Source organism: Notechis scutatus, chromosome 2, assembly GCF_049901735.1.
Source record: "Notechis scutatus isolate UNSWTSFEM ecotype Mainland chromosome 2, rNotScu1.2, whole genome shotgun sequence".
NCBI lineage: Eukaryota > Metazoa > Chordata > Lepidosauria > Squamata > Elapidae > Notechis > Notechis scutatus.
Genome location: NC_142010.1, coordinates 13,189,249 through 13,217,114, shown reverse-complemented (window position 1 = coordinate 13,217,114; position 27,866 = coordinate 13,189,249). Strand labels below are relative to the sequence as shown.

At 47.3% G+C, this 27,866-nt stretch overlaps 2 protein-coding genes and 1 pseudogene across 4 annotated transcripts in view; 1 reads left to right on the top strand and 2 right to left on the bottom strand.

The window, feature by feature from the left end:
* LOC113432426 (rano class II histocompatibility antigen, A beta chain-like) overlaps positions 1–27,866 on the bottom strand; it is a 404,516-nt gene that overhangs the window by 155,368 nt on the left and 221,282 nt on the right. The gene's annotated exons all lie outside the window — the stretch shown is intronic.
* On the bottom strand, positions 1,242–7,762 carry LOC113431616 (uncharacterized). The gene is made up of 6 exons (XM_087953579.1): positions 7,269–7,762; positions 6,899–7,013; positions 6,718–6,785; positions 4,433–4,562; positions 2,092–3,150; positions 1,242–1,933 (listed from the first exon to the last, which is right to left on the bottom strand). The coding sequence occupies exons 1-6, from the start codon at positions 7,680–7,682 to the stop codon at positions 1,311–1,313; spliced, it is 2,409 nt and encodes an 802-aa protein (XP_087809705.1). The 5' UTR covers positions 7,683–7,762; the 3' UTR covers positions 1,242–1,310.
* The window catches only part of LOC113429381 (H-2 class II histocompatibility antigen, A beta chain-like), a 34,492-nt pseudogene continuing 23,062 nt past the window's right edge, over positions 16,437–27,866 (top strand). The window contains exons 1-3 of the transcript XR_015748297.1: positions 16,437–16,494; positions 20,348–20,452; positions 26,660–27,027. The product of XR_015748297.1 is annotated as an H-2 class II histocompatibility antigen, A beta chain-like (transcript). The remainder of the gene's footprint in view (positions 16,495–20,347; positions 20,453–26,659; positions 27,028–27,866) is intronic.

Genomic DNA, 27,866 nt, shown 5'->3' with positions numbered 1-27,866 from the left:
TTTTCTCCACCTTTTCCCTTTCTTTCTTCTCCCAACAAACCTTTCTACCCCCCCTTCTTCTAGCCTCTGCCTTACCAGCTTCCCTTCTCTGTCGTATTCCTTTTCCCTTTTGTTTACTATCATCATATTGGTTTTGCACCTTATTTTTCCCTTTCTTAAATGTTTTTTTAGATCTTAAGTCCTTAAGTCCTTTAGTTTTCTTCTTTTCTCTTCTTTTCTTTTCTTTCTCTCTTCCTTCTTTCTGGATCAAATTCTGAGATTCATTAAAAATGGCTCCTTCCTTTCTTTCTTGTTCCTCTGCTGTCTTCATCTGTTGTAATGTTTGTTGATAATTAGTAAGCGCCATTTCTAAGAAAAGGAAAGCTTCTTCCACACCATCTTTACCATTTTTTTTTGCTTGTTCATATTCTTTTCTTAGTTCCTCAACAGAAAGAGCCATTATAAATCTTTTCTTTTCTTTTCCCCTTCTTTCTTCTTACAACAACCAGAATATTCAAAAGAAAATAAAAAAAATAAAACAGTCCCAAAGTTATCAGTCAGTCCAAACTAAGGCAGAGTTCTCATTTTCTCCTTCTGGGGTAATATCAATCCAAGAGAAAGAAAGTCCAAATCTGTTTAAAATCTTATTGCAATATATTCTTGTCTTCAAATCCTTAAGGCATCTGCTCCAACAAAGTCTTAGCATACAAATATTTTCTTTTTAATCCTCTCTCTTCCCACTCATCGCTTAAAACCAATTTTCACCTAAAAGAAATAGGTTTCTTAATATCCAGTTATTTATTCCGTAGGAAAAGAGGGAAAGCTATCCTTTCAGCACCTTCAAACAGCCGCTTTTTTCCTCTTCTGGCAGGTATTATTCAGAAAGTCATACTTTTCAGGAATTTTATTAAATATGTCTTAGAGTCCTAGGAGCCAAGAAAAACTTTCTCCTCTCAATCACTTTCTCCACTTCCTCCTGCGCATTCTTACCCGGCTGCCAGCTTCTTTGTGGCGGCCATTACAGACCGCTGCTGCACCGTCCTGGGAAAAGGGAGTTCTGCCGGCCAGGGAGGGAGTCTGCAACACCCCCAAACCCTTCTCCGGATCCCCCCTACCTTCAGCTGCCCCAAAAACGGCTAGCGCGGCAGGGATCGCGCAGCTTCGCAAATCCCTGCCGCTCGCGAAGCCGACAAACCGGAAGTCCCTCTTCACCTAATTTTTAATGGGAAATAACATTTCATCTGAGCAAAGGCCTTTCCAAATTTGATACATTTGTCTTCTTTCATGTGGATCATCTTATGGGAAATAAGTTTATATCTATGAGCAAAGGACTATCCACATTCTGTGCTTTTAAATGGTTTCTCTCCTGTGTGGATCTTTTTGTGCCTTTTAAGATTACTGTTGCAAGTAAAGGTCTTTCCACACTCCATGCATTTATATGGCTTCTCCCCTGTGTGGATCATCTTATGAGAAATAAGATGACCTCTTTGAGCAAAAGTCTTTCCACACTCCATGCATTTATATGGTTTCTCTCCTGTGTGGATCTTTTTGTGGCTTCTAAGTCCACTGCCATGAGTAAATGTCTTTCCACACTCCATGCATTTATATGGCTTCTCCCCAATGTGGATCATCTTATGGAAAATAAACTGATCTCTTCGAGCAAAGGTTTTTCCATACTCCATGCATTTAAATGGTTTCTCCCCTGTGTGGTTCATCTTATGGGAAATAAGATTACCTCTTTGAGCAAACATCTTTCCACACTCCATGCATTTATATGGTTTCTCCCCTGTGTGGATCATCTTATGGGAAATAAGATTACCTCTTTGAGTAAAGGACTTTCCACACTCCAGGCATTTAAATGGTTTCTCCCCTGTGTGGATCATCTTATGGGAAATAAGTTTATTTCTATGAGCAAAGGACTTTCCACACTCCATGCATTTAAATGGCTTCTCCCCTGTGTGGATCATCTTATGGGAAATAAGTTTATATCTATGAGCAAAGGACTTTCCACATTCCGTGCATTTAAATGGTTTCTCTCCTGTGTGGATCTTGTTGTGCCTTTTAAGATTCTTGTCACGAGCAAAGGTCTTTCCACACTCCATGCATTTATACGGCTTCTCCCTGTGTGGATCATCTTATGAGAAATAAGATGATCTCTTCGAGCAAACGTCTTTCCACACTCCATGCATTTATATGGTTTCTCCCCTGTGTGGATCTTTTTGTGGCTTCTAACTCCACTGTCATGAGTAAACGTCTTTCCACACTCCGTGCATTTATACGGTTTCTCCCCTGTGTGGACCATCTTATGGGAAATAAGAGGACCTCTTTGACCAAAGGTCTTTCCACACTCCATGCATTTATATGGCTTCTCCCCAGTATGGATCATTTTATGGGAAATAAGAGTTCCTCTTTGACCAAAGGTCTTTCCACACTCCATGCATTTATATGGTTTCTCCCCAGTGTGGATCATCTTATGGGAAATAAGAGGACCTCTTTGACCAAAGGTCTTTCCACACTCCATGCATTTATACGGCTTCTCCCCTGTGTGGATCATCTTATGGGAAATAAAAATATCTCTTCGAGCAAAGGTCTTTCCACACTCCATGCATTTATATGGTTTCTCCCCTGTGTGGATCTTTCTGTGGTTTCTAAGTCCACTGCTCCAAGCAAAGGTCTTTCCACACTCCATGCATTTATACAGCTTCTCCCCTGTGTGGATCCTTTCATGGGAAGTAAGTTCCCAGCTTGTTCTAAAACATTTTTCACATTCCAAACATTTATAAGGCTTCTCTTTTGTGTCAATTGCTTTTTGAGATGTAAGAAAGTTGTTCCCAATAGAAAGAATGAATGTCCCATTGTAACTTTGTCTGTTGTGTCTTCTTCTGGCATCTTCTGCTTTGTTTGGGGTTAAATAGTGTTCATTTACTTCTACTTCAGCTTTGATTAGCTTCACACTTTTTCTAGTATATTTTTTCCTTATTTTCTTTTGTTGTACAATAAAGTGTTGCATCGGTGGATCAGTGGAAGATGAGCTTTCCAGATTCCAATTATTTGACTGGTTTGTCTCATGGCTTTCGAATTCCTTTCGAATTCCTAACTTCTCCGTTCCATCTTTAGCACTGATCACTTGGAACAGTTCAGAGGAATCTTGATTTTCCTGTCCATTATTACCTTCAAAGAAATGAAAACGATAACAAGGTTAGAGAAAAAGATCAAAGTGTAGAAAGTCAAGTGAATTTCCTTCTGAATTTCTCTGAAATTCCATTAGGTTGTATGTTTGCAAGCTTACAGTGGTGTGATATAGACATGATGATTTCTATATTCAGGAGTCATGAAAGCTTTGAAAATATCTAGAAAACATCTCTTTTCTTACATTTAACTCTATATATGCAAATCTCACTCAGATTCAGTTTTCAGTTAAGGAATAATCAGGGAAACATCCAAGGAGGAATTAGGAGAAAAGTTAAGTTTTATTAGGGTGGCTGAATTTCAGCAGAGACCTGTGAGAAATGAAACAATTTTGAAACAAGCTCCTTCTTCCCGGGTGTACCTTGGAACAGCTGCTCCAAGGCGTCTGTCTGGTGGGCAGGACCCGGCTCGGCCTGTTCCTCGATCCCAGCGATGAGACTTTGGAGATAAATCCCTTGCTGAAGCATCCCATTGCCTTGTAAATGCTCTTTGTGCTGAGACTGGAAAGGTTGGGATGCTTCAAGAATGGCTATTTCACTGCCCCAAAGTCTCATCGGCTTGCAAGGGCTCTTTGGCCATATCTGGTACAGACGTCGGTTCTCAGAGAACGGAGGCCTAAAGTACACAAGACCAATAGTGCAAGGTCTCAGGCTACTAATCTTGTATGATCTCGCACTGCAGTACTTTAGGCCTGTGTTCTTTTAAGAACTGAGGACTTCATGAGATCCAGGTAAAAAGTCTTTGAAAAGAAAGAGGGGACTGGGTCTCAAATACTGGAGGAGGGCTGGTCATAACTTGGAACGGTTGCTAAGTGAACTGTCATAACTTGGGGATTACTTGTACCCTAGCCTAGGATGCTCTGAGTCACACTACATGAGGCCTTTGTTCTTGAATTGGATTGGGAGAATGCTCTTCCATGGGCTAAGCGTGAAAGTTCTGTTCTCACACAATTTGGGGAGGTTCCAGAAGACAAATGACAACACACTCCTCTCACATGACCTCCAGAGGACACATAAAAGCACACCTAGTTCTTTTCAGTCTCCACAGATAAGTTCAAATAGAAATGGAAATATACAGATAAGAAATGGCACAGAAAGCATCTAAGCAAAGAGACATTGACACTTTCCTTCCTTGGAGCACGACAAGGCCAGATCCTTTTCTTCTCCCTCCCAGGAGACAATATCTGACAGTGGTTTTTTTTTAATAAAAAACTAACTATAATCTCTCTTCTTGAACTCTCAGATTGGGGACTAAGAACTCTTACCCAGAGAGACTACGTTCCTATGGTTTTCAAGCATGACTTCCGAATGCAATACTTTCTGATCAGTATCCAGCTGAGACCATTCCTCCTCAGAGAAATATACAGCCACCTCCTCAAAGGACACAAGACCCTCCTGCCCATGGAAAAAGAACAAAGGAGGAGGATTCGCAAGATATGTTCATCATCATCATTGATTTAGACAACAGAGGGGAACTCATCAAATTTGCAGACAAGACCAAATTGACAGGAATACCAACACTCTAGAAGATAACCTCGAGATACAGAAGGATCAACAGATTGGGCCCCATCTAACAAAATGAAATCAACACTGAGAAATATAAGGTTCTATATTTAGGAAAGAAAAAAACAAATGCACTGGCATAGAATAAGTGATACCTGGCTCAAGAGTAGTTAAGTGCCACAGGGATCTTGGAGTCCTAGTGGACAACCACTTAAACCTGAGTCAGCACTATGCTTCAGTTGCCCAAAAAAAACCCCAACAGAATGATAGGCTGCATTAAGAGGGATAGAATCAACATGACATGAAGCGTTAGTACCACTTTATAATGCCTTAGTAAGGCCACACTCGGAATATTACATCCAGTTTTGGTTGTCAGATGTAAAAAAGATCTTGAGACTCTAGAAAGAGGGTAGAGAAGAGCAAGAAAAATTATTAGTTGGACCAGAGGCTAAAACATATAAAGAACGGTTGCTGGAATTGGGTATGTCTAGTTTCATGAAAAGAAGGACTAGGGGAGACATGATAGCAGAGTTCCAAGAAGCAATGGATGGAAACTATTCAAGGAGAGAACCAACCTGCAAGTAAAGAGAAATTTCCTGACAGTGAAAACAATCAGTGGTATGACTTCCCTCCAGGAATTGTGGGTGCTCCAACACTGGAGGTGTTTATGAAGAAACTGGACAGCCATTTATCTGAAATGTTATAGGGCTTCCTGTCTGAGCAGGGAGTTGGACTAGAAGACCTCCAAGATCCCTACCAACTCTGTTATTCTACTCCATTGTTCCCGAAGTAAAGATGTGCACTAAATTAAGTGGCTGTGGGTCACACAAGTCCTAATTTTAGGTGAGAAAATTGGCAAATCTGAAAATTGCTTTCACTGAAGAAATATTTGGGGAAGTTTTATCAAGTTCATTGATTCTGCAAAACCTTCAGTACCTTTCAGTAAAGTAATTTCATTACCACAGAACATGGGATTCTCCTGGGGCGGCTTCGGGGGATGGGAATGGGAGGCTTTGTGCTATCCTGGTTCACTTCCTTCCTCTGTGGCTGCTCTCAGTCAGTGTTGATAGGAGGGGAGAGATCCAGCCCTCACCCACTGCTTTATGGGGTTCCGCAGGGCTTGGTACTCTCTCCGCTCCTGTTCAACATTTATATGAAGCCACTAGGTGAGATCATCCGTCACCATGGACTCAGGTATCACCAATACGCTGATGATACTCAGCTGTATGTCTCGGGGCAGAGGTGAGTTGTGATGCCTTGTCCTCCCCTCTCGCAGTGCCTGGAGGCTGTTAGGGGCTGGATGGGGAGCAACGGGTTGAAACTAAACCTTTGGGGTTCATTGACTCAGGTAGAATTGTCACCTTTAGTCTTGGATGGGGTGGCACTACCCTAAACAGACCCTGTGTGTAATCTAGGAGTTTTCTTGGACTCACAACTCCTGCTCAAAGAGCAGGTGGCAGTTGTGGCTAGGAGGGCTTTTGCACGACTTCAGATTGTGCTTCAGTTACGCCCTTTCATGGACCAATGGTCCTTACTCAGAGTCACTCTTGCCCTAGTCACTTCCTGCCTTGACTATTGCAATGCGCTCCACATGGGGCTGCCCTTGAAGAGCATCTGGAGGCTCCAGTTGATGCAAAATGCAACAGCCCGTATGGTTTTGTGCAGACCACATTTTTAAAAAGTTTTTTAAAATGGTAATGTGGCAATGTATTTATTTATTTTTCATTAGCCTTGCACAATTGCGAGTCAAAGAATTACAAAACATTTTTGGGTCTCTAGCAGTTCCTGCCACTGTTTATTCCTACTTCTTCAAGGAGTTTTTAAAAATTGTTTCTTGTAAACTACAAGATGGAGGAGAACCTAGCAGAACAAGATAACCAGAGGAAACTATGCTGGCTGACAGCAACTTGAACCTGCTACTCTGCTGTCCATGTTGTGGAGGAACACAAAAATAATCCAGGGGGGAAACAGAAGAACAGAGCACTCTACACACCTGCTTCACTTCCTGAAGGGAGAATACAAATCTAGTATCTTTTCCCTTTCTTACTTGATTTGGAGGTTCAGCTGCTGTTTGATCTCCATCATAAAAACCAGAAAGCTTCATTCTTTGTTTCTCTGTAAGGAAGAAATGATTTCAAAATGCATAATTAACAAAATAGAAGGTATTCTATAGACGAGAAGGAAGAGCGAAGGGAAGACAGATGGGGAATTGGAGGATCTTCCATTACCTCCTGAGGTGTCCTGACTTGGATCTTCCCAAGGGATCCTCCTGAAAAATGGCTCCTGAGGGGGATTTGATGGGTTCTTCTTTCCCTCAGGATCGCTGATCTCCACAAAGATCGACTTCAAAGAGGGGGAAGGAAAAAAGAAGCAAAATTAATGGACGTCACATAACACAAAGTGGATTCTTATATTCGGAACACAACCTCAAAGCCCTCAATATCCATCCATGTGGCTGAGTGTGAAAACAATGGAACGTCCTACCAGTATTGGAGAATTGCCACATATTATGAACATGAGAGAAGTTTGGGAAGGAGGGGTGAAGCATTCAAACACCCTCTCTCTTTATTCCCTTCCGAGCTCCCTAAAGTCTCCCACCTGCAGCTGGAGCTGCTCCTTCTGCTCCTCCGCTTGGCTCAGGAGGAAGCCTTCCGCCAGGGCCACCGCCTGGGAGCTGCTCTCTGCTCCACATGTCCGCACCCAGCCCTCCATCTCTGGGGGCAGGAGAGCCAGGAGATGTTCCAGAACCACCAGGTCCAGCATCTGGGCTTTGCTGTGTTTTCCTGGGTTCAGCCATCGCCTGCACAAGTCATGGAGTAGGCTGCTAAGTCCTCGGGGACCCTCAGCCTCCAGGCATCGGATGAAGGTCCAGGGTGGAAGTTCTGAAGGAAGGATGGTTCCCTCCTGCAGGACCTTCTGCCCGGTTCTGGTCCAGCTCTCCCCACAGCTCTCAGGCTGAAGAGCCGCGGGGCCTTTTCCGCTCCCCTCCTTGGCCAAAGGGGGTGTCTCCATCCTTCCTCTCTCTGGCAGAGCAGCTCCAAACGGCTGCAGGGACTCTGGGGGTCTCCAGGGTCCTCTTCCTTCAAAAGGCCATTTCTGGGGATGCAGGCTCCGGATTCCCCTCAAAAACGGTCGGGCGGTGGGAAGACGAGGACCGGGAGCCTCGCTTGGACGCCCAGCTCGTGTCGGGCGGGGGTGGCGGGCAGGGAGGCTCCAAGGAGGGAGAGGACAGTTCCTCCTCCGCCTCCCTCCCGCTCCCTCCGCGCAACCGCCCTTCTCGGCCTCGGCCTCCCTCGGCCTCCCAGCGGAAGGGCAGGGACCCCGGCCTCTCCTGAGGAGCCCCGGAAAGGCTCCCCGGGGAAGGAGGGAGGGAGGCCGGGAGGCTCCGGCGCGGAGGAGGGGAAGCGGGCGAAGAAGCCGAGGGAGGAGGAGGAGATTCCGGGCCTTTCGCCTCAGGGAAACTCGCGGGGCTGCGACTCCCAGGACGGAGCCGCCGCTTCTCTGCGCCCGCCGCCCGAGGCAGGAGGAGCCCTTGGGCCGCCCCGGAGAAACGGGGAGTCCGACCGCCTCCCTGGAAGCCCCTCCAGACCGGATCCCCTCGGAGGTTTCGCCCCATTGGCCCCTTTTCCCTCCCAGGGGGACCGACCGGGCCCCCTTCCCCGAAACCGGCAGGCAGGACGGAGGGGTGGAGGGGGGACAATATATATATATATATAATATACACTTAAATATATTAGGAGATTTCAATATATTCCGTTTCCAATCATAACCTGTAAGCCGCCCAGAGTCCCCTTGTGGGGGAGACATCATAGAACAGAATAATGGAAGGGACCTCGGAGGCCATCTAGTCCAACCCCCTCCTCAGGCAGGAATCCCTTCAGACCGTTTCAGACAAGATGAGCACCATAACAAAATGTAACATACATCAAGAGAAATACCTTATGCCTCCTTCTGTCTCTCTTCCTGGGGGAGGCGAATGGAGGGAGAGGGAACAATGAGGACATCTAGACGGATCCTTCTGGGATCTCCCAGCTCCCCTCCCTCCCCTCAACAAAGATCCACTTCAAAAGGGGGAAGGAAAAAAGAAGCACCTTTGGTTACCCCCAACTTTTCCAATCCGGCGTGGAGAACAACGTCCTACCAGTATTGGAGAATTGCCACATATTATGAACAATGAGAGAAGTTTGGGAAGGAGGGGTGAAGCATTCAAACACTCTCTCTCTTTATTCCCTTCTGAGCTCCCTAAAGTCTCCCACCTGCAGCTGGAGCTGCTCCTTCTGCTCCTCCGCTTGGCTCAGGAGGAAGCCTTCCGCCAGAGCCACCGCCTGGGAGCTGCTCTCTGCTCCATATGTCCGCACCCAGCCCTCCATCTCTGGGGGCAGGAGAGCCAGGAGACGCTCCAGAACCACCAGGTCCAGCATCTGGGCTTTGCTGTGTTTTCCTGGGTTCAGCCATCGCCTGCACAAGTCATGGAGTCGGCTGCAAAGTCCTTGGGGACCCTCAGCCTCCAGGCATCGGATGAAGGTCCAGGGTGGAAATTCTGAAGGAAGGATGGTTCCCTCCTGCAGGACCTTCTGCCCGGTTCTGGTCCAGCTCTCCCCATATCTCCCACGCTGAAGAGCTGCGGGGCCTTTTCCGCTCCCCTCCTTGGCCAAAGGGGTGTCTCCATCCTTCCTCTCTCTGGCAGAGCAGCTCCAAAGAGCTCCAGGGACTCTGGGGGGTCTCCAGGGGCCTCTTCCTTCATGGCATCATTTCTGGGGCGGCAGGACGGATCCCTGCAGGTCCTTCCACACTCTCCTTCCCTCTCTCTCTCTCTCCCTTCCTTCCTTTCCCTGCAGAGGAAATCCTGGCTTGCAAAGGCTGCCGAGGGCTCCGAATCTGGGAGGGAGAGAAAAACCGACCCCGAGGATCAGAAAGAGGATTCAGCCCCGAACCTCCTTCCCCCAACCTGCCCACAGCACCAAGTGCCCCAGCCCCCCCACTCACCAAGCAGGGCCGGGAAGGAGGCAGCTGGAGAGGCCACCGCCCCTTCTCTCCGCCTCCGGAGATGGGATCGGGCCCTCGGGAGTCCAGTGCGAATCCTACTTCCTGCTCCTCCTCCTCCTCGCCCAGCTTCTCTCCTCTCCTGCTGGGCTTCCACCAGGCAGCTCCTTCCCTCCAGTCCCCTTCACATGGAGAGGGCGGCTGGGGAATATTGGACCCGGGAAGGACCCCCACCCCAACCGGGGCACGTCTGCATGTCCCCCAACCAGACTCTCCCGCAGCCTCTTCGACTCCTGCGGCGCCCTCGGGGTTGAGAAGAGCGAGTGCGGCGTCCTAGAGAGGCAAGGCTCACCGCCTCCTCAGGCAGCCGTGACGTTCGCCCCCAGTTCGGCCCAATGGGGAAGCGCCTGGAGTTCCCTTCCCTGGAGGCGGATTTAGGGCAAAGGGCCAGGAGGGCAGAAAGGGCGGGAAAGAGGAGCGCGTGGGGGGGGAGGGGCGGGGATGATGGGCTTGCGGGTAGCGGGAAAGGCCCCTCTCCGCGGCTCCCTGCCAAGGACTTCGGAGGCGGCTCTTTCTCCGCCTTCCTTTAGGGAAAAAGCCTCTCGGGGGGATCCGGACTCGCCTCCCTCAGGAACCGCCGCCCTGAGGGCTGCGCAGAGATCGGACGAGGCCTCGGAAGGCGCCGGAGTCCCCTCAGAAACGGCCGGGCGGTGGGAAGACGAGGACCGGGAGCCTCGCTTGGACGCCCAGCTCGTGTCCCTCCTTCCTCCTCCGCCTCCCTCCCGCTCCCTCCGCTCAGCCGCCCTTCTCGGCTCTCCCTCCCTCGGCCTCCCAGCGGAAGGGCAGGGACCCCCGGCCTCTCCTGAGGAGCCCCGGAAAGGCTCCCCGGGTTAGGAGGGAGGGAGGCCGGGAGGCTCCGGCGCGGAGGAGGAGGGGAAGCGGGCGAGGAAGCCGAGGGAGGAGGAGGAGATTCCGGGCCTTTCGCCTCAGGGAGACTCGCGGGGCTGCGACTCCCAGGACGGAGCCGCCGCTTCTCTGCGCCCGCCGCCCGAGGCAGGAGGAGCCCTTGGGCCGCCCCGGAGAAACGGGGAGTCCGAGCGCCTCCCGAAAGCCCCTCCAGGCCGGATCCCCTCGGATGTTTCGCCCCATTGGCCCCTTTTCCCTCCCAGGGGGACCGACCGGGCCCCCTTCCCCGAAACCGGCAGGCAGGACGGAGGGGTGGAGGGGGGACAATATATATATATATATAATATACACTTAAATATATTAGGAGATTTCAATATATTCCGTTTCCAATCATAACCTGTAAGCCGCCCAGAGTCCCCTTGTGGGGGAGACATCATAGAACAGAATAATGGAAGGGACCTCGGAGGCCATCTAGTCCAACCCCCTCCTCAGGCAGGAATCCCTTCAGACCGTTTCAGACAAGATGAGCACCATAACAAAATGTAACATACATCAAGAGAAATACCTTATGCCTCCTTCTGTCTCTCTTCCTGGGGGAGGCGAATGGGGAGAGGGAACAATGAGGACATCTAGACGGATCCTTCTGGGATCTCCCAGCCCCTCCCTCCCCTCAACCCACACCTTTGGTTACCCCCAACTTTTCCAATCCGGCGTGGAGTGGGGCTGCAGTGGATGAGAAGGGGAGGCGAAGCCCCACCGCCAGCGAGGAATTGGGGGTTGATTGGGGAGTCCTCGGGCGCCTTCACACACACACACACACACACGCGAAAACATACCCGATGGGAGCTCTCCTCCCCTAATCACGTGCGGTCACTGCCGTCCCAGGCCACCCCGCCCCCCGAATCTTCTGCCTTTGGCTCCCTTCCTGGCAAAGGGGTGGACGGAGGGCCGGTTTCATCCTTGACGCTGTGGGGTTTCTGACCCACCGCAATTGGAAGGTCTGTGTTTGGTTCAAGAAGGGCTGTTGTTGATCTGAATGGCGGGAAAGGAAGAGGGAGGGGAGGGGACCTCATCCCTCCCTGCCTGCCTATCTCCAAAGCTCCAGAAGGCAAGGAAACTGACCGAGGAGCGATTCCCTTCCTGACCGGGAGAGTTTGGGACCTGAACAGACATCAAGTCCACCCCTCCATGGACACAGAGGAAAGTCTGAGAATCGTGAAGAGAGCAAAGAAAGGGGAGGGTCCCCTTGAGCTGCAGCCCCCAAAGACTGAAGGGATCCCCCTCCCACTTTCACTTTCGTTCTCTGCGCCGAACTCTCCCTCCTTCAGCTGAAGCCACAAAGGACTCTGCCCGGAGACTGATGACGCTGAAGCAGGGAGAATTCCCATTGGTGCTTCATACACGTGTTCATTAAATGTGAAGATTGTGCAGTAGAAAAACCTGCCGCTTTGGATAATAACTGGGGGAGGGGCAGCCCCGCAGCCAGCGAGGAGAAGTTGGGGGTCACCCACAGACACCCCCTCCAATCCGAAGGGAAGCCCCGGAAAACCCTCGGCTAAACCAGGGAGAGGCGCCGCTTCGCTTCAGGGGAGAAAAAGGCGATTCCTCTCCTCAGAAACATCCTGAGGTAAATCTCACACAGCCCAGGGAAGAAAAAGGCGGGAAAGAGAGAAACGCCCCCTTTCCACCCGCAGCAACCAATCAGAGCGCAGATCCCCTCAGGCGGGAGCCCGCCCGCCCTCAGCCACAACGGGGTGTTTGAGACCTATGTGCGCTTTCCTTCTCCAGCCATTAAATGGGATGTTTTCACATTTAAAGGTTTCATCAGAAAAAGACCCAAAATGACTTTGCTTTTGTCCATTAGATTGAATTGTCAGGGTGGCATGGGTTTTTTTTAAATCTTGCACTGGGCTAAAAAGAAAGTCAACATTCCCCCCCCCCTTTGTTCTCTTGTACCTCAGACTTTCTTTTCCCCTCTTTCTCCTTCCCTTAATTTCCTATTTCTATTTTTCTTTGTGTTTTGTATAATAAACAAATAAATTAAGATCTTGAGAATAGAAAAAGTGCAGAGATGAGGAACAAAGATGGAGGGTAAAATATATTTTAAAAAACGGTTGCTGGAAGGAAAAGAAGGATGAGGGGAGACATAGTGGCATCTTCCAATATCTCACATATCCACCAAAAAGATTTCTCTCTTCTCCCCTCTCCTCTCCTCTAAATAAATACAAAAGGGACCTAATGAAAGAGACGAAGGTGGAATTGCACTTTATAGATAAGAAATAATCAAGCCACTCCAGAAATGGCAAAGAAGAAAGACGAAAGCCTCCTTCGAGGCATTTGGGTTCATATAAAAGGGAGAAAAGAAGCACAGATGTGGAAGCCTTTGTCTGACAGGGAGCCATACAGAGGGGCTTTCCCCCTACTCCCAAACCCATCATCCCTACCCTCTCCCTTCCCCCTCTCATGCGCTCCTCTTTCCACCCTTTCTACCCTACTGGCCCTTTGCCCAAGTCCACCAGGGGGCGCGCTCCGCCAAGGGAAGGGAACTCCAGGCGCTTCCGCATTGTGCCCTCCCCTTGTCGCCTCCACATAATTCCCGGTTAATGCGAAGCCTCTGCAGGAAGGAGGGAGGGAGGCCTCCCCTCTTGATTAACCCCCTAATTAAGTCAATTAGGGTCAATTTCCCTCTTGTCGAGCCCCCCTTTGCAGCCCCAAGGCCGAACTCCGACCCCCCCTTGGAAGCCACAGTAGAGGAGATGGGGAGGCATCAGAATATAGATTAGTAAGGGAGAATCAGAGTTGGAAGGGACCTTGTAGGTCATCTAGTCCAACCTAGCATCACCTGGCCCCTCCCAGCCTGAAAGGGGCAGAGCCTCCCTCCCTCTGGTCCCTGCCCATCAACCACCCCCCTGCAGTGTGGGCCTTCCTGGGGGGAGGGGCTGAAAGGGGTCCTTTTCTCCCCATAGATTCTCCACAAAGATTTACACCAAATATTTTATTTCATACTCTCATCTTCCTCCTCATCTTCCTCCCTCGAAGCCCTCATGAGTTAATCCGGGTATTGGATGCAAAAGGATTTTGGTTTTTTTCTGCAGCTGATGAATTTCTGGCTTTTCCTGCCATCTTTCGAAAGACGGAGACTCAACCTGGCCGGTGGGTGAGAAGAATGGCGGCTGGACTTTCTCCTGCTGAGACTCACCGGCTTCTTTTTGAGGTGGGGAGGGCATGCAGGGAGGAACAGAGAAGGGAGCAATGTGAGTTGCATGGCTTACGGGGGAGGAAACGGCCCTGATTCCCTTCATTAGCTGCAGCTGGGAACACAGTGTTTCAAAATGGAGTTTGCACACAGCAAAGTTTCTGGAAGCAAATCGTGAGTTATCTTTGTCGAGGCTCATCTGGGTTCCTGGCATCTTCCCAACTGTGTGTGTTTTGTTGGCCTTTCAAGGCTGCAATTCCTTCTCCTGCCCTGTCCAGTTAATTATTGCAGTGTGGTTTGTGTGGATTTTTAGTTACAGTTTGCATGTACTTTGTTTTGGACTGAATTTCCTCCACTTAAAGGCTGTTCTTGGGAGAGTTTTTTCTCCAGCCGAAGGGAACTGGACGTTGGGGGCAAAGTTGGAGGTACTAAAGGACTCTTCTTACTTACTTATGGCAGGGGTCCCCAACCACCGGGCCGCGGACCGGTACCGGTCCGTGGATCACTTTGCACCGGGCCGCAAAGAAAATAAAAATAAAATAAAAATGGCGGCTTTCTTCGCCTTCGGTGAATGCTGCTGGGATCAGGGATCAAGGACACAAATGAAAGAAGGGGAGGGAGGAAGCAGCCAAAGCCTGTCCTGCTCTCTGGCTCAGCGGCTTCGGTTTCCTCCCGGCTCGTTCCTCTCTCAGTCGCTCTCTCGCTCCTCCACCAGCCCAGGAAGAAACTGCAAGCAAACCACCAAACTCGGACTCCTCCCCCCCCCCCGGTCCTTGAAAAAGTGTTTCTGCATGAAACTGGTCCCTGGCACAAAAAAGGTTGGGGACCACTGACTTATGGGACTGTGTTGCCACGCCCCACCCGTCAGTCACCTGAGACCACCTGAGGGACCTTTACCAGGGCTACTCCTCTCAGCCCCAGTACCCTTCCTGCCTTCGGGTCCTCTGGGCAGGGGAGACTCCGAGACTCTTGCACAACCTGGGGTGCTGCTGAAGCCCTCCCCCCACTTCATGTCCTGGGTGGAGCTCCCAGTCTTGGCCTGGGGGTCCCCAACATAGTTATGAATACATGGATGCACATAAGAAAAAGAAAAGAAAAGAAAAGAAACAATAGGACAGGGATGGTAGGCACGTTGGTGCGCTTATGCACGCCCCCTACAGACCTCTTAGGAAGGGGGTGAGGTCAATAGCAAAGGGTCACTTTTTTCACTTCCATTGTAACTTTAAATGGTCACTAAATGAAGGACTAATTTCTTCAATCCGCTTTAACCGATGGAGAAAAGACTAGAGAACTATCATCAGGTTGTCCGAAACCTTCAGCCACTTCCGGTGGGCCAGAGGACCTTGTGGCTGCCCCATTTGGAGACTCAGCCATGGGATGGAGGAGGACAATCCCTGAGCTGCCCTGGGGAAGAATCCCGGCTTGTTGCCTGCTGGATCCTGGCCAGTTCCTCAGTTCCGCTTCGGAGGAGCCCAATGCTTCAGGCTGGGGAAGCGGAACCCAAGCGCCTCTGCAGCTGATGGGGGTTGGAGAAAAGCTCTGTGTGTGTGTGTGTGTGTGTGTGTGTGTGTGTGTGCAGGAAGAACTCAGAGGAAATCACAATTTTGTGGGGGAGGGGAAACACGAAAAGAGCCTTAGAAGTTCTGCTTTGACCAGGAGAGCCATGAGTCAGACTCCCACCAGAAGCTGCCTGGATCTGGGACCCCTGTTGTTTGTTTGTTTGTTTGTTTGTTTGTTTGTTTGTTTGTTTGTTTGTTTGTTTATTTATTTATTTATTTATTTATTTATTTATTTATTGTTGTCAATTGCTTACAAGTTAATAGGTATAAGTAAAAACATAGTTATGAATCCATGGATATGTATAAGAAAAAGAAAAGAAAAGAAAAGAAACAATAGGACAGGGATGGTAGGCATGTTGGTGCACTTATGCACGCCCCCTACAGGCCTCTTAGGAAAGGGGTGAGGTCAATAGTAGACAGTCTAAGGTTAAAGTTTTTGGGGTTTGGGGAAGAAACCACAGAGTCAGGTAGAGTATTCCAGACATTCACCACTCTGTTGCTGAAGTCGTATTTCCTGCAATCAAGTTTGGTGCGGTTAACCTTGAGTTTGTATCTATTGTTTGCTCTTGTGTTGTTATGGTTGAAGCTGTTCATTGACAGGTAGGACATTGCAATGTATGATTTTATATACTATCCTTAGATCGGAGTGAAGGCAGCGTAATTCAAGGTTTTCTAGGTCTAGAATTTCGAGTGTGGTGGCATAAGGTATTCTTTTCTTTTGCCCCTGCTGCCGATCGCCTCCCCCCTCCCCACTTGGCTTTCACCGGGGCAACATGTGGAGAGGCTCCTGTTGGCTCCAGCCACATCAGCGGCTGCTTCTCTCACCTGTTGCTCCAAGTCCCCCTCACTTCGGGAAATGACTCCTGGGCAGCAGAGAGAAACAGGATTCAACTGGGCTGCTTCTCTGCTTCCCAGGAGCTGTTTCCCCCCCTCTTGCTTTCTGCGCTGTGCACCCGTTTCCCTGCCCCACTGCTGACCAATCTATGGCTTTGCTGTGCTCTTTGCACCACTTCCCTTGCTCACCTTTCTCTCCCATTGCTCTCCTCCCCCCTCCCCCTGCTTCCCTTTTGACTTTTGCTGCTGCCGCCAAAGCCAACTCCCCACCCCCGGAGCAGTTCCGGGATGCGCTGCCTCCGTGCTTGCCTTCCTGGTGAGAGCCTCAATGGGAACCCCCTGTGTGGTATCTGGCCATTCTTTTTCTCGAGTTTATTTTGCAAACTCCGTGGACAATAGCAGGATAAATGATGCTTTGTGGTCCCCGGAGTTCTTCAATGAAATACAAGGTATCAAACAAGACACAATTACCTACTGTTGCTTTTCAGTCCTGCTAGGGACATAAATGCACCAAAGTGGTTTTAGAAAAATAAGCAACACAGCACTGTAGAAATCAAATATAACTATTTTCCTCAATAAAAAGTTGTCTAAATCCAAACTTAAGAAATATGTTTGCTATATTAGTTCAGCGTCATAAAATTGCAAGCTTTTTGATTCTCGTCCTTCTCCTTTATTTACTTGTTTGTTTGCATTGTAGTCTTTGATTATTGCATCAGCCACAATTGAATCAATGGGACTGAATCCAGCAGAATTAGTCTAGGTAGAGGGATGATTTGTTATCCTAGGAAGTAATAATCCAGTACTGAGGCATTGATAATTCGTGGTGATATTTTCCTTGTGTTTTTCTCTGACAAAGTCACTTAGATCTTATTAGTATTTTTCAACATTATTTTTTTTAAAAGGAAGAGAGGCAACGCTTCAGATATATTTCAGAAAATGGCTATTCATTTCTTATTATTTAAAGAATGCAAGTTGTGTTTTGGAAATTATCAGAGGCATTAACAGAAAGTAATGATCAAAAAATGAAGGAATAAAATGCCAAAACAAATTTTAAAAACTACTATTTTTATGTAGAAGTGGTAAATCATATTATAGAAGCCAATCAGAGTATGTGATAATTTACAGTAGCACATCATCAGTAGTGTTTTATAACGTTCATTGTCTGGAAATAATTTTTGTGGTATTGAATATTTATACCCCACTGTTCTACGTTTACACTGCTAGCATAGACAAATAATGAATTAATATTAAATCATTTAAAATGTTAAAAGGTGGAACAATAAAAGCATCTAAATAGAATGCAAACTAATTTAAGCAATCATTTGAAAACTAGAATGAAGGGATTTTGTGCCAAAAACATTGCTAGATATGAAGTATGCCTTTAGGAAGATGGTGAATCTCCAAAATGCTGACCTAATCAACAGGCCCTTCCTGTAAAGTAAACAGAGTTTCATCACTCCTGTCATTCATCTTCATTATACAATGATCTGTTATGAAAAGGTAACAGTGGAAGATTCAGAAGAGGGCAGATAATGAGAAAGGCAAGAGAGTTCTGTAAAAAAAACTTCTATTTTTGCTTTATTAAGGCTTTTAACATTTTCGATTACAATAAATTCTACATATCCTTTAAAAACAGGGTTTACCACATCACCACAGATACTTATTGAAGGAACAGAAAATTAGATACCATTAGATACTATACGATATTTAACTTGTATACCGAATATGTGACAAAAATGCTGGAGCCTAGAAGTTAAAAACTGGAATGAAAAATGAAGACAATCCTGAAGAACCTTAAATATACCAGTTTAATAGCTGGAGGATTAGGCTAGAGGGGCAACCCAATACAAAGGAGAGGAGGAAGAGGACAAGAAGGGCGAGGGCATATCTGGCACTGTCCTTTTGGGGTGTACTTACAAGAGGCAGGATGCAAGCTTGGCACTGATTTTTTTACTGCCTTTCTGGGGGGCACATGATCTTTCCTTAAATCTGGATGATTTCCTGAGGATATTTTATGGGGTGAGTGAGACCAGCTAGTGTCTTTAAGTGGTGCCAATGGATCTAAGGATTGCTTCTCCTGGGTGTGCTCTTTCTGGAGATCTTAAATGGCCTCTCTGCTAAAGGGTTTGACTTTGTGAGCAAGAGATGGCTGCTGATAGTTACCATTGCATTTGAACTATTTTAATTCCTCAAGGAGCTCTGGCAACATGCCTGACTTGTAACTCTGGCTTGCAGGTATTTTTAATCTAATGATTGGTATTTAGGGCAGCTTTTTGCAAGCAAAGAAGCTTTTTATATTTTTCTACAGGTAATCCTTGACTTACAACAGTTCATTTAGTGACCAAAGTTACAATGGCACTGAAAAAAGTGATTTATGACCATTTTTCACACTTACGATGGTTGTAGCATCGCCATGGTCATGAGAGGCCAGGTGAGAAGCACCCCTTGATGTGAGTGATGTCGAGTTGGCCATGCCCAGCCAGTCACGTGACCACCAAGCCACACCCACCTAACCAGTTGTTAAGAAATTTGAATCCCACCCCTGGGTTCAGCCCAGAGCCAGGAGGGTCCCCGGCAGTTTCTCCTTTGATGGAGAAGTAATCCTATTGATTATATAATTAAATAAGAAGTAATCTTATTTCCCATAAGATGATCCACACAGGAGAGAAGCCATATAAATGCATGGAGTGTGGAAAGAGTTTTGCTCAGAATGATCATCTTGTCATAAAAGGATCCATGCTCAGGAGAAACCATATAGCAACAGCAATTCCACTTAGAGTTATATTCCACTCCACAATGCTTTACCACATTCTCTGAGCAGTTTACAAAGTCAGCGACCTCAGAAGGATGAAAGGGTGAATCAACCATGAGCCGGTCAGGATCGAACTCCTGGCTGTGGACAATCAGCCTCTGTACTACAGCATTCCAACCACTGACCCACCATGTCTCTATAGATTTGTATGTGTGTGGATATTCTGCCTTTCTGATCCAAATGAGACAAGGTTGAATCCAACAAAATGAAACTTAATGTGGAGAAAAATAAGATTTTACACCTGGGCAAGAAAAACAGATGACAGGAAATCTGGCTCAAAAACAGTGAGAGGGATCTTGGGAGTCCGAATGGATGATGACTTCAACATAAGTCACCTGTGTGCAGCAGCAGCCAAAAAAGCTAATATAATCCTTCTGTCAGGTTTCCAAGTGATGAAATCCATTTAAAAAGAAAAGAGCAAAGTCATTCTTCCAAAATAATTTCTTTTATTTACAAAAGCATCAAATTGGCAACATCCATTGTAATTCTGGATCTGACACAACCCGAATTACACCACGTAATATTGGAAATTAGAAACAACCCCCAAAAGTCACATTCCTCAATAGAAGTAAATCACCAGTGTCATCAATCTCCACCTCCAGGCCTCAGCAGGGTCAGCTTTCGTTCCCACAGGAAGGAGAACTTCCTAGCCTAAACAATCCTCACTATCTCCATTCCTCCCACCTTAGGAATGTGGCAAGCCCGAACCCCCTCCCCCCCATAACCAGCAAAGAGAAAGAAAAAAAAGGAATATATGATAGGGCTAAATAAAATGGCTATGCATATGTCAATTTTGGGCTTGACAGGCTGCCCCCCCTCATTTGAAAAGAAACCCCTGCAATGACATAGAATACACAAAGATTGAAAGTAAGTGAAACACAATAATACAATACAGCAATTTAACCTCCTCTGCCACCCGAAGGATCCGCTATGGGCTTGTAGATATTTTTCATGGAATTTTTCCACCAGTCTACACTATCCAGCTATTTCCCCAAGTTGCTTGTGAAATAGGATAGCCTTTCCAATAAATTAGAAATTGTAACTTCCCTCTGAAAATCCAAGAGTCCCAAGATTTTCTTAACCTCATAAGGTTCATGCCCCACAATGAGCAAAGGCTTCGGAGCTGCACTTTCTGCTGGCCTCAATGAGGAAGTTTACAAATGGCTTTAACAAACTACTATGAAAAACCGGTTCTGAAGGGGAAGAATTTGGGTCTTTTGTCAAGTCCACAGTTTGTTTTCTGGGATCTCCAAGGTCTCCTCGGGAGTCGGAAAGGGCCCCTTCAGCCACTTCCAGTGGGTCAGAGGAACAAGGGGCTGCCCCACCTGGAGACTCAGCCATGGGACAGAGGAGGACAGTCCCTGAGCTGCCCTGGTGAAGTATCCAGGTTTGTTGCCTGCTGGATCCTGGCCAGTTCCTCAGTTCCGCTTCGGAGGAGCCCAAAGCTTCAGGCTGGGGAAGCGGAACCGAAGCGCCTCTGCAGCTGATGGGGGTTGGAGGAAGCAGCTGTGTGTGGTGTGTGTGAGAGAGAGATAAAGAGAGATTTCGAGGGGGGACTGTGGGGAGGGTCCTTTGTCCTCCGACTGAGAATTGGGGAGGGGGCTGAGGAAGAGCCTGCTGCTCAGACGGGGAACCTGCCTGAATTCTGGGCTTGGCCGGAAGAGAAGCGGGGATCGGAGGTCTTGGTTGGGTTCTGGGTGGGGAAAACTCCGCTTGCGACCCTTCCTGGAGGGAAGATCGACCGGAGTCCCCCTCCTGCCCTGGGGATCTTCTCCCTCGCTCACTTGGGATCCCAGAAGCAGATCCTGGAGTGGGGCAGCGTCTCCAGGGATCGCCCCTCAGCTGACAGAAGCCCGGAGAAGGGGATCCCCCTGGGAGAAAATGGGATCGTCCGAAGCCTCCGAGGGGATCCGACCTGGAAGGGATCAGGGGGATTTCCAGAAGAGGCTGGACGGCCGTTTGTCCGGGGTGGGATAAGGGCTCCTGCCTCGGCCAGGGGTCAGGCTAGAAGATCTCTAAGGTCCCTTCCAGCCTCTGAGCCTCCCTCTCCCTTCCACCCTCCCCCACCGAAGCCCTCCGCCCCCTCAGCCCCTCCTGCATGGAGCTGGCAGGAAAGACCCCCGAGATGAATGCAGCCCCCAAGACTGCAAGGATCCCCTCCCACTTTCTCAGTTCCTCTCTCTGCGGCGAACTGTCTCCTGTATCGGCTGCAGTCAAGGGAGACTCTGCCCGGAGACCGATGACGCGGGAAGAAGGGAGGATTCTCATTGGTCCTCCCGCTCTTTCTGGACCTCCCACTTCCGAAGTGAGGGGAAAACTCCGCCTTCCCCAGTTCAGACCCTCCGATTCCTCCTTTATTTATTTATTTATTTATTTATTTGATTTGCCAATTGTTTACAAGATAAGTATAAGTCTATACATAGTTGTGAATACATGAAATGGGTACATATAAGAAAAATAAAAGAAGAATAAGAGAAACAATAGGACAGGGACGGTAGGCACGTTGGTGCGCTTATGCACGCCCCCTACAGACCTCTTAGGAAGGGGTGAGGTCAATAGTAGACAGTCTAAGGTTAAAGTTTTTGGGGTTTGGGGAAGAAACTACAGAGTCGGGTAGAGTATTCCAGACACTCTATTGCTGAAGTCATATTTCCTGCAATCAAGTTTGGTGCGGTTAACTTTGAGTTTGTATCTATTTTGTGCTCTTGTGTTGTTATGGTTGAAGCTGAAGTATTCATTGACAGGTAGGACATTGCAATGTATGATTTTATATACCATGCTTAAATCAGACCGAAGACGGCGTAGTTCAAGGTTTTCTAGTTCTAGAATTTCAAGTCTGGTGGCATAAGGTATTCTACAACGAGTAGAGGAGTGGAGAACTCTTCTTGTGAAATATTTCTGGACTTTCTCAATTGTGCTAATATCAGATACGTAATGTGGGTTCCAGACTGATGAACTGTATTCGAGTATTGGTCTAGCAAATGTTTTGTATGCTCTGGTTAGTAGTGTGATATTACCAGAGAAAAAGCTACGTAGAATTAGGTTAACAACTCTTAATGCCTTTTTGGCTATGTAGTTGCAGTGGGCTCTAGCACTTAGATCATTAGAGGTGAGTATTCCAAGGTCCTTTACAGAGCTTGGGTCATCAACAAGATCATGACTATTCAGCTTGTATTTTATTTTCTGATTTTTTTGCCAATATGTAAGACAGAGCATTTATTTGTTGAGATTTGAAGTTGCCATTTGTTTGACCATTTTGATACATAGTCAAGATCTTTTTGTAGGGTAGCAGTATTGTCTGTGGTATTGAACAGCTTTACATCATCAGCGAAGAGAACGCAATTGCTCTTAATATGATCACAGAGGTCATTTATGTAGAGTATGAAGAGAGTTGGTCCTAGAACACTGCCTTGGGGGACACCACTATTGACAGGTACAGAATTTGATAGGACGCTCCCAATTTTGACCATTTGTTGTCTGTTTGACAGGAATGCTTCTATCCAGTTATTCAGTTGTCCAGAGATACCATAGGATTTTATTTTTAGGAGTAGTTTGTCGTGTACCACTGAATCAAAGGCTTTACAGAAGTCTATGTAGATTGCGTCTATTGCTTTGCCCTGGTCGAGTTGTGTCGTCCATATGTTTTTGCAGTGTAAGAGTTGCAGATTACAGGATAGTTTTTTTCTGAAACCAAATTGTTTATTGGAGAGTAGGTTATTTGTCTCTAAGTGGAGGATGATGGATTGGTTAATAATTGATTCCATGACTTTACAGGTGACGCAGCATAAGGAGATTGGCCTGTAATTTTCAACTAGGCTTGGGTCTCCTTTTTGAAGATGGGGATGACTGTGGCTTGTGACCATAGGTTAGGCAAGGAGCTGGTCCTGAAAGATTTTTCAAAGATTATGCTTAGAGGTTTGGCTATGGCAGTGGATAGCTTTTTAAGAAGTAGGCACATATTCCATCCGGTCCAATAGATAGAGATGGTTTTAGATTGCGTAGTGCTTTTTTAACATTGTCTTCTGTGAAATCGATATGTATTCGATCATTGTTGTTATCTGTGGTACGGCTTGGAAATACTGGGCATGATCCATTGCTGTTTACAAATACTGAGCCGAAGAATGTGTTAAAGATGTTGGCTTTAATGGTGTCATCGTTGCAGACTTTACCATCAGGTCCTATCAAGGGAGGGATGGACCTTGAGTCTTTTAGTTTGTTGTTTACAAAATTGTAAAAAGCACGGGTGGAATTGGTGCTTAGAAGGTTTTTCCTCTTGTTTAATATGATAATTGGTGCATTCGGTCTTTATCTGGTGGCATAAATTTTTGTATCGGCTTTTGAAATTGGCAACGTGACCAGATTTGTTTTTCCGCCAGAGTGATCTCTTTTTGGATTGAAGTTTCCTTATTGTTATGGGTAATCTGCTTTTTTGTTTTGTTTTGGGAGTTGTTGTTGGTACATATAGTTTGATGACTCTTTTGACTTCAAGTAAAAATATGTTGTAATGGTCTTCAACAGTATTGCATCCAGTGAATAGAGATTGCCAATCAAGGGATGAGAGATCGTTGTCTATAAGATCATAGTTGCCTTTTTGAAGTTACAATTGGGGATTACATCATTGTGGTGATTTTTGTGTGGACGTATGTTGAGACAAAAGTCAATCATATTGTGGTCACTGCTGGAAAAGGGTTCTTTAGTTTGTAATCCGTAAATTAAATTCAAACTATTGCAGAAGATGAGATCGAGGCAGTTGTTTAGTCTAGTGTTGTTGGTTACTAGTTGTTCCAGTCCCAGATTTGTAATAGCATTGTAGAAGGTTGTGTGTATGATTTCAGTTGTACAATCATTTAGGGTCCAGTCAATATGAGGTAGATTGAAATCACCAAGAAAGATAAAGGGTATGGGCAGGATGCAGCCCATGTTAGTAATGTATTTAGCTTGTTTACATGTTCGATGTCATAATCAGGTGCTCTGTAACATAGTAAGAATCGAATTGTGATATTTAAGGATAGTTCACAGATGATGGTCTCAGGAAGAGCAAGCTCCTGGGTAACTTGGATATTTTTAGATGTAAGGATTTTTATAGAAGATAGCAACACCACCTCCTTGACGATTTTCACGATCTGATCGGTAAACATGATAGTCTCTTACTGTGGTAATGGAGTCGGGGAGAGATGCATTGAGCCATGTTTCACAGACAAATATAATGTCGAAGTTAGCCATATTTAGTAGGATGAGAAATTCAGGTATTTTATTCACGAGGCTTCTTGCATTGAGTAGTTTGCATTTAAGGCCGGCAGTAGTTGGAATTGAGGTAGTTGGGGCGTGCGTGCCTAGTCTTGGGTGATGGTGGATCGGTTGAGGTAGGGTTGTGGTTGAGGGTAAAAGCTGAGTATTGGGTTGTGTGGCTTACTTTTGATACAGTCAGCATGGTAGTCAATGTACAGGTCCTTCTCTCCATTGTCTAGACGGTTTTTGAGTTCAATGCGGAGTACGGGGGCGGGCACGTTGCTGTATGGTTAGGTCAGGGCGACAACGGAGGTTCTTATGGTTGGTGTTGGTTTTGGCGAGTGAGTTTATAGTATAAATGAATTTACGTTTGCTTGATTCATTTTGCAAATGACTCTGCACAGGCGAGGGCCACAGAGCCGTCACTGTTATTGAGCTCTCGGCCAATGCGTGAAATGTCAAGTATTTCATCAGCGGAGATGGTTGATGCTTGATAATCCCTGATGATGTTTCGGACAGTTGTGATGTCATCATTGTTATTGGTGACCTCTAGACCAAATAAGATGGCGTTTGGACATTTCCGTTCACACTCAACAGCTTCTCTGATGAGGATTGGGATATCAATATTTGTCTGGGTTGTGTTTTTTGTGGATTGGGTTTTGGATTGGGTTGTGGTTGTTGGGTAGAGATGTGGTTTGTAGCTATTGGAAGTTCAGGTTTTTGCGTTGTTTCTTTTTTTTCAAGGTTGGATATTCTTTCTTTTACGGCGTCCAGGGATGCTACTATGGTTTCAATGGTATCAATTCTTTCCAACAGATCCAGTTTGGGTTTGCATGATTTGCAGTAATATGGAAACTCATTGGATGATTCCAGGTATTGAATAAATTGCTTGGTTAATCCCAAGCAGTCATGATGAGTGTATTTCTTACACAGAGAACATTTGATGGAGTTTTCATTATCCTCTAGATTTTTGTAGCATTTAAGGCATGTGCAGGAGTCATTTGGGCTTGTTTTTGGGCTCAGGTTTACTCACGGTTCCTGATGTAACAGCAGCTTTAAAAGTGGTTTCTGGTGCGGGTGATGGCTTTATAGGGAGGTACTGCTTCAGGAGCGAAGTCTTCACCTTCCTAGTTGGGCGTCGCCATTTTCTCTAAAAATTTTCTCTAAAAATAAACATAATCCTGGGGGGCCGGGAGCCTCCACGTCCTTCTCGCCTCTCTTTGCGGGCACTTGTAGGGCGGCATCCATGGCTTTGGCTGGGCTCCCCCTGTTGCTGCTGGTGGGGGCGCTGGGCGGATCCCTGGAAGCGAAGGGGGGAAGGAGACCCCTGGTAAGAAGGGTGCAGGGTGGGGGTGGAGGGGGCTGAGAAGGACCTCCAGAGCCTCCAACAGCCTCGATCTCTGCGTGGTCTCCTTTCCCTTCCCTACCCCTATTGTTCCCCCAGGAGGAGGGAGAGGGCCCCTCCCTTGTTCCCCGGTTGTAGCCGAGGTGGGGTCACAGCGGGACCCTCTCTGCCCACCCCCATTGTCTGGGTCGGAGTGGGCTGCCTGGAAAGAGGCAGGGAAGGAAAAGCGAAAGGAAAGAGGGAAACTGAGGCATTTTCAGCCCTGAAGCCCCAGAAGGAAAAAGAGCCAAAGAATTTTGGCTTCTGCAGAAACTTCGCTTTTCTTCTGAATCTCAGATTTGAGGCTTTGGAGGTCAGGCAAGAGGGAAGCTTCGGTCCCTTCTGGGGAGGCTCTGAATTTGGGGAGGGGACCAAGAACCCCCCACCCCCATAATCCCCACTCGTTCCATCGGAACCTGGAAGGGGAGGGGGAATGGAGGGGGCTCTGAGTTGCTCCTCGAAAGTGCCTCCCGTTTAGTGATGGGGAGGCTCTTGGGGAGGCTGCGGAGGTCTTTGGGGGGGGAAAGGAAACAGGTGGGATCCCCGACAGTCACCCAAAGGGAGGGAAATGGGCTGAAGATTTGGGGAAGAAGAAAAGTTGGGGGGAATCCAGGGAAGGGGGTGTTGAAGGACTGGGAGACCTCAAGAATATGAGTCTAGATGTCCTCCTGGTGCCCTCCACGTATTCCCCTCCCCAAAGGAAGAGAGAGCAGGAGGTGTGGATATTACCTTCCCTCCAGCCCTCCCCCACCGTTCCTCCCTGTGGAGATGCAACGTTCCCTACAGACAGAAGATCTGCTTGACCAGTGGAGCTTCTGCCTGCCCTCCCGAAGGGATGGAGGGGGTCCGTTAAGGAGCCTCCTCCCATCCCCCTTTCTTTCCTCCCCCAGTGTGCCTCCCCTCAGAGTGAGAGAGGCCCCCTCCCTCCTCCAGGGCGTCTCCCATCCGTCCCTCAAAGGAAGGTCCCCCCTCTCCCTTCCTGGGTGGGACCCTCCTCCTCCTCTACTGTTGGCTGGGAGCGATGGGCCCTGGAGTCCCTCCTGATGGCCTTCCTCCTCCTCCTCCTCCTCCTCCTTTTCCTGGCAGCCCATTTCCTGTACCAGGCGAAGGCCGAGTGCCTCTTCCTCAACGGGACACAGCGGATGCGGTTCCTCAATCAGTACTTCTATGACCGCCAGGAGATTGTCCGCTTCGACAGCGACCTTGGGAAGTTCGTGGCCGTCACAGCGTTGGGGGAGCCGATTGCGGACTATTGGAACGGAGATAAGCAGTGGATGCAGTACCAGAAGGCCCGAGTGGATTCCGTCTGCGGATACAACTACGAGCTGTTGAACTTCGAGGCGGCCAAGAGGGAGGAAGAAATCATAATTTTGAGGGGGAGGGGAAACACGAAAAGAGAAGTTAGAAGTTCTGCTTGGATCTGCCTGGATCTGGGGCCCCTGTTGAATATTTATGTATGTATGTATGTATGTATGTATGTGTATGTATGTATGTATGTATGTATTTATTTAGTTATTTATTTATTGATGTCAATTGCTTACAAGATAATAGGTATAAGTAAAAACATAGTTATGAATACATGAAATGGGTACATATAAGAAAAATAAAAGAATCATTAGGACAGGGACGGTAGGCACCTTGGTGCGCTTATGCACGCCCCTACAGGCCTCTTAGGAAGGGGTGAGGTCAATAGTAGACAGTCTAAGGTTAAAGTTTTTGGGGTTTGGGGAAGGAACCAAAAGTCAGGTAGAGGATTCCAGACATTGACCACTCTGTGGCTGAAGTCGTATTTCCTGCAATCAAGTTTGGTGCGGTTAACCTTGAGTTTGTATCTATTGTTTGCTCTTGTGTTGTTATGGTTGAAGCTGAAGTATTCATTGACAGGTAGGACATTGCAGTGTATGTGTCAGACTGTGCTCCTTCTAAATCCCAAGAAAGAAATACTCAGACTCCATGGTGTAGAGCAGAATTATTCTTTTACTGGAAATTGAATGGTAGCAACAGAATCAATTCTGAAACTGAGAAATTGGCGGGTAAAATGCATATACAAAGGGATAGAATTGCTCCCCCTCCAAAGATCAAATGATTCTTCCAATTAAAACTTCTGAATAGGATCATGTGGTCATCTCCAGGTGATGATGAGGCTACTGTCAGTGACCTTGACATATTTTGATAAAAGTTCGCAGTTGTGCAGAAAGGACAGAAGCTAGTGAAGAAATGGAAAGTTAAAGCAAAGAATCCCCCTTCCCTTCTTAACCCAGCAAAGGAATGCAAAACACCTCCTGCCTTCTTC